Raw genomic sequence first — 15,536 nt, forward strand, 5'->3', positions numbered from 1 at the left:
TTTACATTTAGTCTCTTCCCTATCGCCTTTCTACTACCATCTCTGCAAAGAGCTAACTGCTAGACTACAATCTTGGTGACCAGCCATAAGAGGATGTTGGTGTGGTGTCTTTCCCAGCCCCTTTGCTTCCAGACAGAAGACCAAGCTCAGGCATCTGGGGCATATCAAGCTGCAGGTGACCTATGGTGCTTCCACATGGTTGAACCAAAAAGCCCTAGAGTTGGGGCCTAAACTTAGGAATTTCCACATGTTCTGTTGTCATGGTGAATAGTGTCCAGTGTGTCCCATAAGAATCCCATCCCACTAAATAGGGGACAGCAGCCCCTTTATATCCAAATGGCTGTAACTTTGTATCATTCTCTTTAGCTTGCTATCAGAATGTAGGCTTTGCTATTCTGGATCAAAATATTGCTCTACCAAGCCCACTGTCCAGCCTCAGGCACTAGCCAATGCTTGGTACTTCAGAGGAAGACGAACCCCCTCACTGATGGTGCAATGTTGCTCCAGATGGAGGATGGGGGAAGGGCAGAAAGAGTAATTCCTCTCTGGTGGCAGAGACAATAGGTTGGTGCCATAAAAGCATGAGAAGCACCATCATCTTCACACTGGTAACTGTAAAATGTTATTCATAAAATGAGCCAGTCCATTTTTAGAACAAAACTATTTAATGCTTTGTCCACTTGCAGTTGTAGATGCCACAGTGTTTTAAATATTTCCTTATTGGTTTGAAATTTTCTGTCCATTAATTTCCTTGAGTGACCCCTTGGTCAGGTAAAATGTAAGAATATTTTTTTACTGTTCTTTTCATAATCTTATGTACCCAAGATAAATCTCCTTGTTTCCCTTTTCAAGGCTAAATAATCCTAGCTTTTGCAATCTGTCTCTTATACTTAAGTCCCTCTATGTCTCCAGACAGCTTCACTGGCCTTTTGGATCTTTAGAATCTCAGCTTGATCTTTCCAGAGGTATAACAAAACAGATCATGCAGCTACAGAGAAGGGCAGAGCGGAGGTGGTAGTGTGGACTCATAGCTAGCACACTTCGACTGGGAGGTCTGAGTCCAAGGTTTTATTCCCAGATTTACTATGGGCCTCCTGAATGACCCGGGGTAAGTTCTGACCTTCTCTGTACCTCAATTTCCCCATCTGTTAAATGGAGATAATATTGACCTACTTTGCAAAGTGCTATGAGATCTACTTATGAAAAGTACGATATAATATCTGGGTACTAGTTTAATGTCATTACAACGTTTGCATTATTTTCTAGTCATTATGAATGTACCCAAGCATCCTGTTTAATGTATTATTAACTGCAGCTCCACAGCTGACTATCTCATGGAGAGAGGCCACATGGTCTAATGGATCCACACAGAATTGGGGGATAGAGCTCTAATTCTGGCTCTGAGTTGATTTGCATTACCATTGTGGATATGACCCTTCAGGCACGGTTCTTTAGAGATGCTGAGCATCCACCACTCCTGGGGAAGGCATCAGGAGCTGGAGGTGATGAGCACTTCTAGAAAGCCCCACATACCCAAAGCTGGTTGAAATATTTTCTATAGAAAGATTTTTCCATCCAAAAAATGGGGGGGGGGTGTTGGAAATGAAATTGTCCATAAAAAATGTCTGTGCCAGTAATAAATGGGTTTTCATTGAAAAAATGAAAACAACAAAAAATCTCAGGCTTTTAGCAACCAAAACCAGAAATTTGCAGGTACCATAATAATAAAAATTAATAATAAATCCACTTTGGAGTGTTTTGGTTTTTAAATTCAAATGATTTTTTTTGTGGAAAACATTTAATAAAAATGAAAAAAAAATTTCTACAGGGAGAAAAATAATTTCCCCACCAGCTCAACCCAAAACCGCCCTGAGCCCTGACTTTTCCAGCTGTACAATGGGGATAACAATTCCCTGCCAGCCAAGCAATAAGGTGAGGTCTTGCGTTTTGAAGATGTAAAATCTATATAAGTCTTATTCATTTATTTATATTTTCAGGCTGTCTGGGATGACTCCCAAGATTGTTTTCCTCTCTGAGGATCTTGCAAATATCAAGCCCATAAGGACATATGACCGGAGGCTATTTTGTCAAGGAACATTACCCTGCAGTTATCCACAGGTTCAACTGTGATTTCAAAAGAGATTGGGGTCAGATTTTTTTAAGGGGCGGGTACCCACAGTTGGGGCTACTGGGAGACTGAGTGGATAGAACATAGGACCATATTTTCTTAAGGCTTCCACATGCACAATGAGGACAAGATTTTCCAAAGAGCCCAGCACTGAACATGCACCCAGTGCACTGGACACTTTTGAAAATCCCTGGCCTGGACTGTGGGTGTTGGGAAACCATTTCTATATCTCCTCTACCAGCAGGCTGCCAATTCATCAATTGTATCTCTACGGCTCTCTACACTGGAAGCTCCTTTATCAGCATTTTCCCAACAGACCTTAGAAACCAGGATGATGTGGATGTGTCAGGATGGTACCATGTTTGCCTTATCACCGAGGCAGGCGGTGATATCATTCCTCCATTTTTATTTGTTTCTGTGTTCCCTTGATTTAAATGTCCTACTCTTTCACCCTGGCTCTAAAACAATATATTGCCTGTAATGATTACGCAGGCTTCCACACAGGTATACAAGAAAGCCCATCTAATTTCAAAACCCTGTGGAAGAAGCCAGTTTCTTCTTTAAAGTCACATGTTAGCAGACAGCAGCTGACCCTATTTAGGAATACACTTCTGTCCCCAGCAGATGTAAGTATTGCAGCCTTGCCTAAATGGTGGGTTGGTTTTGAACTGAGACAGCTTGGATGACGAAGGCAAAAATACATTAGCTGCTAGGCATGAAATGAGTCCAGGATTTCCTTTTGGGGGAGAAGTGAAAATGCCTTGACTGACTTCTCCGGAGGGTACATTTTTAGAGTTACTAGTTGTTATACCAGGCTTAGTCTAGATGTAGAAGAAGGGAATCCACCCCAGCTGCCTAATGCAGCAGCATTTGATGCAAAAAGCTGCAAGAATAAGGAGAAGTTAACTTCATGACCTACACTGAAAGGGAATAAAAGAGGGAGTTGAAATAAACAGGATTAAAGGATTTCATTGGTAAATACAGGGTTAAAGGTAGCCAGTGTTCACACCAAGGGGAAGGAGAGCAAGTTCTCCATAATGGAACAGTTGTACAGGTTCAGGGAGGGGGCTGTTAATGCCCAGGTACAGAGAGACGTGTACACACACACACACACAACGCATCCCCGCTACCGCTCCCGAGCCACTCTTTATTCTTAACCACAAACCAGTTAGAAAAACCAGGGACCGTATCATGCCCTCGGGGTTAAGCCGAACTCCCCCTAGAAGTCAGTGAGGGTTTCTGGGGGCAAATCCAGGGTAGGGCCCCGGCCCTGGGCTCCAGAGGGTCGAAGAGCCCCCCCGCTCCGCAGTGACTCCGCCAGAACCAATCCGCCCAGGAGCAGCTCCCCGGTGGGGGGCTGTGTTCATGCCGTCCCGGGGGGCGCGGGCCGGGGGGTTCCGGGGCTTCCCTCAGGCGCGTTACTAGTCCAACAGGATCAGGCCAGCCCGTGGCTTCGGTGACTCCGATTTCTCCAACCTGGCGTTGGCCCTGTGTGGCCGGCCCTGCGCCCCCTCAGCCCGGCTGGGCTCGGGACGTTTGCAGCGCGTCCTGGGGGCCGGGCGGGCACGGGCCGAGGCCGGCAGGACTCCTCCCGCTGAGGCCCGCGGCAAAGCCCGGCGCGTATGGACCGGGCGGGGCGGCTCCCCCGGCCCGCTCCGGGCGAGTCTTCCAGCAGCTGGACAGCGCACAGCTGGCGGGGGCGCGCACGCGCGTGGGGCCACCTTCTTCTCAGTTCTCTCCCCCCCTCAAAACAAAAAAACAACCCACTTCTAGGTAGCCCCGCTTCAGCCCCAGCACCGTCCCCATCGCCCCCCCCCCGCAGCCCATGTATTGGGGCATCTCTATGGCATGGATCCAAGTCCCCCACCCCACTTTGCACCCCCCCCCCAGATCACTGGGGTGCGGATGGGCGGGGGGGGTGTGTTATGGGGTGGGGGAGCGAATGGATCTCCCCACCCCCTTGCTATGCATTCAGGAGTCTGCCAGGGCTTGGCAACGAAGCTGGGGAAAGAAAATCTTGGTTCTCTCTCCCTCCAGGGGTTGTGTTGGCCTGGGTGGAGCTGCCGCAGCTGATTGGCTGAGGGGAGTCACCGGGCCGGGCTCTTATAGGGGGCTGAGGTTCCACAAACCGGTTACTCTGAACGTTTCCATTCGAGCGGCCGGTGACTCAGGGGGTCTCTCCTGCGCCGCGCTCTGGCTGCCTGCCCTGGCCACCGCCGGAGGAGAGGGAAGCCCCAGCCGCCCGGGGAGGAAGGGGAGAGAGAAGGCCAGAGGAAGGGGAAGGAGGAAGAGAGCTCGGATTCCTGCCCCCCCCCCCCCAGCCCGGAGAGCCATCGCCCTCCCCCGGGGGAGCCGCCTGGATTGGGAGAAGCATGAGTTTGGGCTGGAGGGAAGGCACCTGGATGGGAAGTTGAGCGCAGCCCTCTCCACTCCCTTCCGCCGGGTCGGGAGCGCAGCGTGGCTGGTCTGACCGGCCGGTTCCTACCGATCCCTCTGCTGCTCCCTCTCCCCAGCTGCCGCCGGAGGAGCCGAGGCGCACCCCCCTTCCTGCCCTCCCAGCAGCGAGGCCCCAGGAAGGAGAGTCCTGGGTGCTGGGATGCGTCTTCCCCCTGCCTCGGCTGCCAGTGTGGATTGTAGCGCCCGGCTCTGTGCGTTGCGAGAATGGCTCGGTTCGGAGATGATCTGCCCACCCGCTATGGAGGCGGAGGTCCGGCCGGGGCTGGAAGAGGGAGCAGCCGGCAAGGTGGCCCCCCACCCGGCCAAAGGATGTACAAGCAGTCGATGGCCCAGAGAGCCAGGACTATGGCTCTCTACAACCCCATCCCCGTCAAACAGAACTGTTTCACCGTCAACAGATCCCTCTTCATCTTCAGCGAGGATAACGTTATACGAAAATACGCCAAGAGAATAACCGAATGGCCATATCCTTTCGGGGAGGGGTGTGTGCGGAAAGGGGGGGGCAGGGATCAAACCGGGCTGGGTGAGTCTGGGGGTAATAAAAGCTTGGGGTGTGTTGGTGTGTCTGGGTATAAAATAGATCGGGGAGTGCTTGTGTCTGGGTATAACATAGAGGGGTGTGTGTGTGTGTGTGATCTGGGTATAACATAGAGGGGTGTGTGTGTGTGTGTGATCTGGGTATAACATAGAGGGGTGTGTGTGTGTGTGTGTGATCTGGGTATAACATAACTGTGCTGAGTGTGTGCCCAACCTAGATGTGTGTGTCTGGGGATGACATAGGTGTGTGGATCTAGTACAGAACTTGTTTATAATATAAGGGGTGGGGGTTGAATATAATATATGGGTGTGAAATACGTGTATTTTTCTCTCTGTGTGTGTGTATCATACGTGCACATACAGTCACATTTCCTGCTATTCAGAGCAGTGCAAAGGGATCTGGAGGACATCTGAGGGTAAATTATGGTTCTTATTTTAATATTTCCCCCCCCCTGCAGGAGGGCCAATGTGAGGTAAAATGGTGACACCTTGGCATTTAAGCTAGTGCTAGGGACAGCAATAATCAAGGTCTCCTTACTGACATCTCGCCAATACACAATTGTTGCAGCCTGGTTTTTAGCACCCCACCTTGCCCAGGCTGTTTCAGTGGGAACTGATGTTAGCCCTCTCACTTTGAATAGGGTACCAGAAACACCCGGAATCAGGAGAGCCAAGGGCTGGGTTTTGGCTTGGTTTGTTTTTTAAATGCTGAGTGGCAGAGTGAGACAGGACACGAAGAGGCGGTCCGTGGCTGTACTGCGAAAGGGGCAGATGCTTTTCATCCCAGAACCAGCTCCCTGACCAAGTGATCTGCAGAGACTTCGCTGGGAAGGGGGGACTCTGCTTCTGTTGCGATGCGTGCGGTGGGAGGCTGAATCCTTGGCAAAGGGAGCCAGACTCTTCCTTTGAGGTTTAGGTTGCCAGGGTGCATGTGTGCAGTGGATAATGTGCACCAGCAGGAATGCATTGCACTGGGGGATCTCAGGGGAGCCTGTTGTTTTCATTTCATCTGAAATCACACCCCTATTAATCCTTGGCTAGCAGCAGCAAGGCCTCCTCCCTGCCTCCTAGCAACCCTTGCACTTGCCAGGAGCCCAGCTCCCATTCAAACCTCCCCAGCTTGAACGCCGAGGGTGGCTGGTGGGAGTGAAATGCACTGGTTTGGTGACTATCCTTTCCCCACGGTGATCTCTCCGTTACTGTCCGCAAACACAGGGATGGCGGCTGCAATCCAGCCTGGAATAAACAAGCAGCCAAAGCCCCAGGGGCAGCTTTTCTGCCAGTCTAGGGGCAGTCTCCCCACCTCCCCCTCCTTCTCCTTTACCACGAAGGAAAGGAAATGTACAAACTATAGAAACCCCCGAGTCAGCAGGAAAAAGCAGAGCTACAAAATGTCCGCAAACCCCACTTTCCTTGGGGAAGGTCCAGCTCAGTCCAGAGGCGAGTTAAATGTATGGTACTTGCCGAGGATGCTCTCTGGGGTGAAGCCAGTAACCTGCTCCATGGAAGGACTGGCTTGTGGTGGGGGAGACCAGGCACTGTCCTTGCCCAGGGGAGCTCTCCGCGGTGCTGGAAGTGTCACTCACCGCTCTGAGCTACTCCTCAGTGCTGGAGCCAGGCAAGGGTTTGCTCATGTGCAAGTCGGAAAAGAAAGAGAGAGAGAAAGGCAGAGGTACAGTATTCCCAGCTGGCTTTACTATCCTGTGAAGCTGGTTTCCCTTCAGCAGCCATCTACACCTACCAGGCACTGTATCTTTCTCTACACTTTGATCTGGCATGGCCATCCATCAGTAATTCATATTTCAGAGCTAGACAGAAGGCTTGAAATCTAAGTTCCCTAACCTGACACTTACTTATCTACATAACATGCTTAGATTTAAATTCCAGAGAATTACTAACCCGTATTTCAGTGGAGGACATTTTTACTGTCTGTGGGGGGGCACTTTAAAATGTCAGTCTTTTTTTAAAATCAAAACTTCCTGTTTGCTTTTGGAAAAAGGAGAAGACGAGAAACCCAGAATTTATAGAGGGATTTTGTGTGACCAAATCTAAATCACTGGTTCCCAAAGAAGGGAATTGATTTCTTAAAAACCTCACAAGCCACCCCTAGAAGGGACTGAGGTATGATTCAGAGAAAGCCTGGTTAAGGGTTTCCAGGAGAGACCAATGCCACTTGGATGATCAACCTCTATAAACGTGTAATAAGAATACATGGGATTATTCTTCTTGCTGAAATTCTCCTTGTGTCAGCTAGTTTCTTCTTTAACTATTGGCCCTACTCCATTTGAATACATGATTTTAGCTACAATCATAGCCAATTGCATTGTTTTGGCTTTGGAGCAGCATCTACCAGAGGATGACAAGACACCCATGTCAGAGAGATTGGTGAGTTGCATTTATTTATTTAGGTTTTTACTATTTTTTTATTTTTTTTTACTATTCTGTGATAGGAGAACCTACCCACCCAGTGCTGGATTCCCTTAGCAATCTTTTAAAGATACAGTAAAAGCTGTGTTATCCATCACTTTACCAACTGGAAAGCTCTAGAAGCCGGCATTTCTGATATCCATTAAAAGTCCAGTTGGTGCGGGGCCAGCAGGCTCCGTATGACTCCTAGGCAGAGGAATGCTGCTCCTAGGCAGAGGAATGGCCACAAGGACTCCGTGCACTGCCTCTGCCCTGCCCTGAGGAACTGCAGCCAATGGGAGCAGCGGGGGTGGCACCTGCAGGTGGAGGCAGTACGCAGAGCTGCCTGGCCATGCTTCCGCCTAGCAGCAGCAGGGACATGTCGCTGCTTGTGGGGAGCTGCCTGAGGTGAGCACCAGCCAGATCCAGCACCCCAAAACCCATCCCGCTGCCCCGAGCCCCCTCCCACACTCAAACTCCCTCCCTCTTAGTTAACCAGAATTTTTGACTTACCGGCACCTCCCATTCCACCAACATGCCAGATAAAGCTTTTACTGTACATGTATAAATAAACAGGCCAGAACAAATAACCCAGCCACACCATGAATATAACAAAAATAAATGACGTTCTCTATATGACCCCCACCAGAGTTGCACACCACTACTAGTCAGCCCTGACCATCTTAAAGTCAAGGGAGAAAAGTTGGACCCCTGAAGACCAACAAACTCAGGCTGTTACGGACCAAGGTGGGAAGAGAATTCCAAAGGCTTCAGTACTATATGTAGAAATGAATGACCCTCTTGGGTCATTTCCCCCAGTATTCTGTATAGAATACAGAGGGTTTTCTTTACTCTTCAGATATCGTCCTACTGAAGATACGTTGTGAGGGACCTCTCAATGCTAAACTCTTTGGATTTAGAAAAATTTACTATCTTGCCAAAAAGAAACCAGCTTACAAGGAAAAGTAATTTACCAGCAGGCTTTATGGTAATGAGTCAATTACTTTATTTTAAATGGAAAATAAGAATAGCTTCAAAATGATCCTTTCATTTCTTATCACCCGATGACAAAATGGGCAATGTTTGGTTTCATTTTTTCTTACTCTATGCAAACTGGAGTGACTTCCAAGCTGGAATGAATGGATATTGGTGCTTGTTCGGTGTGGGACTAAATCTGAATCCATCTGTGTTTTACATGTATAAATGAAATGATGCAAATTAAAGTAATATTAGGCTTAAAGCCAAAAGCTAGGAAATTAAGGAGATTCTGATCTATGGTTGTTAGTTTCCTAGGCTTTGCAGTACCTGATCTCTAGAATAGCACATTGCCCTGAGCAGTGTTGATGAGCTGAATAATTCTTTAGTAAAAGGAATACAGTCATAGGTGATAGGACTGGAAATGTATCCAGGGTCATTTACTGGACCCACCTTTTCTTGTGCAAGTTGACCTGCTAGTGTCTGTTATTTATTTGTATTATCAGAGTGCTTAGCAGCCCTATTCATGGACCAGGATCCCATTGTGCTAGGCACTCCACAAACCTATGAATTTCCTTAATTGTATCTGTATTGATTTCCCCAGCTATTGAGTTGAAAAGAGCGAAGGAAAAAAAGAGGAACTCATGCATACATGTCCAACGTTTTCACCATTCTATGATAGGGTATTGTCATCCGATGAAGTGAGCTGTAACTCATGAAAGCTTATGCTCAAATAAATTGGTTAGTCTCTAAGGTGCCACAAGTACTCCTTTTCTTTTTGTTCTCAGTCTTGGGATTTATGAATTGGGGAAGGATGGTTTTGTGATGAAGGCACTGGCTGGGACCCATCTGGCTTCAGTGTAAAGATTAAGGACTTGGTAAATGCTGGATTTTCCCTTGGAGTTCCTAAAAATATGAACCAGCAAAGGGGCAAAATGATTTCCTAGCCTACACTCACCCAGTAACTCTTAAGTGATGGATTATTCCAAGCAACAAGGGGCACAATTAGCAAATCTTCTTTTATATCCCTACATTTCTCTAGAGGTAAGGGATTGGGGGTGCGGGATGGGGTAGAGAAGATAGGGTTCTATGCCATGTCTGAAGCGGAGAGGAGCATTTTATTGGTCTTCCCCCCCCCCATCATTTTAACACCTTTCCTCAAGGTTCCTATTGTGGGTGGTGTCCTGCTGGGATGCTTGTCAGTTGCTGTCAGTGTTACTCATTAGTGAACCAGAAGTTCACCAGTGTGTGGCATAAAACTCACCCAGTTCCTATGAGTTAAGTGCATAGTCTCTACAGCACTGCCAGCTCTTACTGACTGATGGAGTACGAGTTGATCCGTAGGTTTTTGGCCCACTGATAGTGGACAGCAATGTCTCAAAGGGTGAGTGTACGCTGTGATAAAAGACCTGCAGCATGGCAGTGGCTGGCTTAGGTAGCTGACAGGCTCATGGGGCTTGGGCTGTGGGACTATAAAATTGCATTGTAGAGGTTCGGGCTTGGGCTGGAGCTTGGCCTTTAAGGCTTTGTAAAGGGGAGGGTCTTCAGATGAACCTGAACATCTACACTGCAATTTTATAGCCCCACAGCCCAAGCCCTGCAAAACTAAGTCAGCTGACCCAGGCTCTGAGACTCTGAGCCGCAGGTCTTTTAGCGCAATGTAAACCTATCCTCAGGCAGCCTTTATAGGTATGTTTACACTGCATACTCAGCCTGTGTCTGTGGATTTGGTGTTTCCAAGCCCATGGTTTTTATCCCTGTGTAGGCATACCCATAGTGTGCAGTATAGACATGTCATGGGGCCATTTTAATTAGAGTGTTTTGATAGCCATAGTTAAGGTTGCCAATTAATTTCCATTCTAAAGGCCTTACCGTAGAATCATGTTGATAATGTTTTGAAGTTAGATTATTTCTTTCATCCTCAAAGTGTATTGCAAAAAATAAGGATTGCTAATGAGAAATAGTTTTTTGTTGGTGTTCCAATTTTTCTGCCGTGGGTCACAGCCGGGGCTGGGCAGGAAATGGTATTTCTCTTCCACAACAATTTTCAACACGTTTTCCCCGTCCCAACTTGGACTGCAAATCTTTCTTTGTTTTGTTTTTATTTTTTTTTGTTCAGGTCAATAAAAAATATTTTATTTCAATAATTCTGAAGTGTTTCATTTTCATTTCAACCTTTTCCCCTTCTTTTACTTTTTTTTCTTTAGTGAAAATGTACTAACATTTTGAAATGAAAAGTCCTTTTGACTGAAAAAACTGAAGCTTCCCAGTTTGAGAATCTTTTTACCAAAACTATTTCAAACTGGGTGTTTCCTTGACCCTGAAGCCGTTTTGTGAACAGTTTCAGTTTGGAAGAAATGGCATTTTAGGGTGAAAATTTCCCAGCCAGCTCTAGTTGTGAGGCATCTTGAAGGTGCTTCCTGTTTCTCCTGCAGAGCATAAGCTGTTTCTTTGAAAATGCTAAAAAACTAATGTTAGATTGCACAATAAAACACATAGTGGGAAGAATTGCCCTCTCATTTTTGATACCTGGGGCCAAATCCCAATCCCATTGAAACCTATGGCAGTTTTACCATTGACTTCGGTGGGACTAAGAGCTGGCCCTTTTGGTGTAAGGATTTAGAGCCACATCTTCCCCTCTTGCACGTTTATTAAACCACGACCATGAGTACGGTGGAATGGGAGCTGTTAGCTGAAACAATGATCAGCTCACGCCTTGGGAATGGGAATCAAGCAGCACTGCAGAAGGGATAGAGGACTGGCCAGGGAAATACTCCTACCCGAGTATTTGAACCCGAGCCTTATGGACCCTTGGACCATACATGTGGTAGTTTCTAGAGTGTGTCAGAAAGGGGGCGGGGGAAGGGAAGAACTGCAAAAATTTCCACAAAGTTTCATTTAGTTTTGTTCAAATTTTGTTGGTGTAAAGTTTTCCGTCCAGCTCCAGTTGTTCCCCTGCTTTCATAGGGCTCGGCAGTTCCATCGGCCATGGCAGTCCACTAAACAGCTCTACTGCTGTGCTATCACTGGCTGCCCGATTCCCTTCACCTGCGTCCAGGTGACCCTTCAGCTGGGTTTCCACATGGCCTGTGGGAGGAGCTAATGCCCCCCCAGTCGGCTTTAATGTCTGCAATGTTTCAGCATATCGAAGGCTAGTTTTCTGGGCTAGACTTGCCTAGACATAAAGGATCTTCCTTTATTCCTCTTTCATGGCGGCTGCATGCAGTTTGTGGCTGGTGGCAGTTATGTGATGCCATGGTTTGATTCCTTCTGATCACGCTTTCCCTTTACGTGGCCTCTCCAGCCTCCTCTGGCTATAACACACTGCTTTGCTCCCTGCTTTGCTCAAAGAGGCCGTGGGGCATATGGACCTCAGTGTACATAATGTCCATGCTTGATTGTAAGACACAGGAGGTTTCTACCTGGCGATGCTCTGGACGACTCGCACACTTGGGTTTTTGGGATGTTTTTGATGTGAAGGTGGGGTAAAGCTGCCTGCTCTGTTATTCAACATGACAGACTTTTTAACTTGGCTAATGGATTTCATTCTTTATCCCAGCCACAGGCATTCAGTGCAGTCATACGCAAGCTGCTCAGATTAACCTCTGTTTGTACAAAGCCTCTATTTACCAGCACACCCAAACCTATTTGATTTGTCACCCAGAGCCCAAGGAACAACATTAGGAAATGAACCGGGAATTGCAATAACTTTCCAGAATCAGAGCGTGTTTCCGATCTGAAACTTATTTATTAATCTGTGTTTCTGGCCCAGCCCGGCTGCGTCCACACTAAGCAGCCTGCTGGCACAGCTTGTGGCCAACTTCTCCACCAGAATTCTGCCCTGGTAGGGAATGTTGTCAAGGGTCCCCTCTGAGCACATAAAATGCCACCCCAACGTCCCACCAGGGTTGTGGATTTCCCCCCACCCTCCAGGGAAAGGCTGAATGGGGCTACATCAGTTACCCAAACTTTTCATGTCATGCCCCCCCTTTACCCCTCTCCACACCCCCCGGAGCAGCGGTGGGGGGTGGGGAATGCGGACAGAGGTAAGGGGGGGCGGAGGCTGGGGCCGGAGTCGTGGCTGGGCTGGGAGCCACGGGCTGAGGCTGTGTCCGCAGCCAGGGGTGGGTCTGGGGCCAGGATTGGAGCCATGGCCAGCGGCCGAGGCTGGGGCTGGGAGCCGAGCCACATGCCAGGCCATAGCTGGGGCCTGAGACTGGGGCCAGGGCCAGTAGCGGAGCGCAGATGGGTCATGATCGGGGGCTGAAGCTGGAGGCAGGGATGGGGCCAGAAGCAGAGCCATAGACGGGCTGTGGTTGGGGCAGGGAGCTGGGGCCAGGGCTGGGAGCAGAGCCGCGGCTGGGAGCCAGGGCCATGGCTGGGGTGGGGCTGGAGCAGAGTGGGGCTGGGTGGTGCTCCCTCTCTGCCCCCCCATGGGGGCTGGCCCAGGCCCTACTGGGATCCACTGCACATTCCTACATGCCCCCCTAGCAGGGAATACCCCACAGTTTGGGCACCACTGGGACAGATGGTGATCGGAAGGCATCTCCCTGACTGACAGCAACATTGCTGAGTTGTCAGCCAGAGGGAAGAGACATGCCTCATTGGGCTGAAACCATGGCAGTTGGTGAAAGGGGGTCTGAAGAAGAGAGGCCCCCCACATCAGAAGAGACCTCCCCTCGCAGCACCCACCCCAGCAGTGTGTGTTTGTTTTTTTCTTTTCAGCAAAGACATGAGCCCATCTCGGACCCTCTTTTCCCCCCAGCCCCCTTGGAGCTGCCAAGGACTTCCTTCCCCTTCCCCTTAGCTTTGGGAGGGACTTACCCTATAAGGCCCTCTAGTAGAGTACTGGGCCTTGGGTGCATGTAGGCACCATAGTGTGTCTTATGGGCGATGTCCTTTTAAAACTGGGTGCCGGGGGTCGCAAGCCACATGGCTCAGAATAAGCATGTGACCTACAGGACCCCAGATATAAGGCTTTCTGCTGCCTGAAACGGAGAGGAGAGTCTCAGAGTAGGGGAAGGGCTGTCTCCATGAGCTGTGCAGATGGCCTGGGGGGAGAAGCCAGGTACTAGAGGAGCCTGAGGGTAGGGCTCTCCAGAATGGTTGATGGGTTAGAAAGCCTTCAGGGGGTGGACCCTGCTGGTAGGGGGGTGGGGGAGGCAGGGAACTGTTTGTCTATTGGGTTGTTGAGGGTCCTGCGACTGAGGGTGGGCTAAGCCTAGAGGGGACTGACTCTTTGTGAGCCCCTACTCTGTGGGGGGAGCAATGCTTCTACTTATTGTGTGGGTCTAGGAAACCAGACCCTGAAAAAGGAATGGTCTCTGATCATGTGGGGTTTGTGTGCTCAGTGGGGAGCTGAGAAAGGAAACTTGAGGCAGCCGCTGTGCCTTGGTTTCCCCTTCTTGGCTCCAAGATGGCTGTGCACCCCCCTTCTCCATGGTTCAACCAACATCTCTCTTTTGGGGTCTGGTTTATTAGACATGCTGCTGAATTGGAGCCTATGTGAGTTGTCCCTCGTGTTGGATTCTTTTCTCCAAACAAATGCAGCTCCTGCTGTAGAGAAGCAGCAAGAAGAAAGGGTCTCTTTCCTTCCCCCCCTCCCCCCCAAATCCTAGGATCTCCATCTGGATGTGTGACCTGCAAGCAGTAGCCATCATAAATCAAAGTCAGGTGGTGGCCACCTCACCTTTCCCTTGTTGCTAACTAGGAGAGGGGTCTGGGAGCTTCAGCGGAGGTCCTGGTATAAAAAAAGTTAGGAATCATCAACTTAAATCAAAGAAGGAAAAACCGTGTGAGTGACAGGAAGCCAGCTACAGGCTTCCTGCCCTAGAGAAGGGATAGATTTTTGGGGGGTGGATACTGAGGGATGGAAGAGGGTAAAGACTCTGGGGGAGAGAGGGGTGGGGGATACACCCTCCATCCAGTCTGCCCTTTCTCAAGCTATGAAAGCAGTTAAGGGAGGAAAGAAGGCCAAGTAAAAAGCCCAAATATCATGCCTTCAAGTTGATCTAGGGGATTTGGATGCTTAATTCCTGTTAATTTTAATAGGGTTTGAGCCTCTAGTTCCCTTTGATGTGTTACAAAACTCTACCCTAGAAGTTTGGGAGCAGAGGGATAAGTGCCTTGTTAGTTGGCTGAAAAATGAAGAAACTTTGTCGCTACAAACGTGAGATTTTTTTGGGGTGGGGGGAGCGGGAGTTTGAAATTTTGAAATGTTTGACCCCTCTCTGCCCTTGACAATAGGAACTGCACACACATACCTCTGACAATTGTTCCTTTATAGAGTGGGTGGGAAACTGTGGATTGCTGAGTTTTTTTTTTTCAGATGTTGTCATTCTTTCTAATTACTTGCAGATTTCCTCAGTGAATAATCCTTGGTGTGAATATGGATGGGTGTTCATGCTGCTTTTGCTTTTGCAGCGTGCGTGTGTTTGTGGGTGGAGGGTGGCTCACTGTTTGTGGGTGGAGGGTGGCTCCCTGCTTCCTGCACTGGTGAGAGTTGGGCCGTTTATTGTATACCCCGTATGGAAAGTCTGAGCATGTGCACATGTGCTGGGTTTGAGAGCTGAATAAGAGGGTTTTATGCTGGCAAAACAAATTCTTGGTGTCAAACTCACTTCCTTACCTCTTAACCTGGGATAGTCAAACCTGCTGCTGCTCCTGTCCAAAAATACTGGACAATTCCCCACTGGAATTGTTTTGATTTAAATGGCAATACACCAGGGATGAAGCGAGCCCCTCAGAGGCCATGGGTCTTAGGCTTCCAACTATCGGCCCTTTTTTGAAAATGGGACATGGGCTGCTAAGTCACTTATGGTGTGTATGTTGGAAAAAACAGCCACCACCTTACAGCAGCAAGTTTCAGAGCCCGGCTCTACAGATTTGGGCTCAGGGGGCTCATGCTACCGGGCTAAAATAGCAGTGTAGATGTTCTCACTTTGGGTGGAGCTTTCCTTTGAGACCAGCCTCCTTGCCAGGCTTCACAGCCTGAGCAGGAAGGTCTACATGGCTGATTTTAGTGCCGTACTAT

General features: G+C 48.9%; 1 protein-coding gene across 1 annotated transcript in view; it reads left to right on the top strand.

The window, feature by feature from the left end:
- The first annotated feature begins 4,488 nt into the window (after window positions 1-4,488).
- The window catches only part of CACNA1B (calcium voltage-gated channel subunit alpha1 B), a 471,028-nt gene continuing 459,980 nt past the window's right edge, over window positions 4,489-15,536 (top strand). Inside the window, exons 1-2 of the mRNA XM_084649844.1 lie at window positions 4,489-5,050; window positions 7,403-7,507. Coding sequence (XP_084505970.1) covers window positions 4,790-5,050; window positions 7,403-7,507 — 366 coding nt within the window. The 5' untranslated portion in view covers window positions 4,489-4,789. The remainder of the gene's footprint in view (window positions 5,051-7,402; window positions 7,508-15,536) is intronic.

Source organism: Lepidochelys olivacea (genome assembly GCF_965140295.1).
Source record: "Lepidochelys olivacea isolate rLepOli2 genome assembly, chromosome: 16".
Taxonomy (NCBI): Eukaryota; Metazoa; Chordata; order Testudines; family Cheloniidae; genus Lepidochelys; species Lepidochelys olivacea.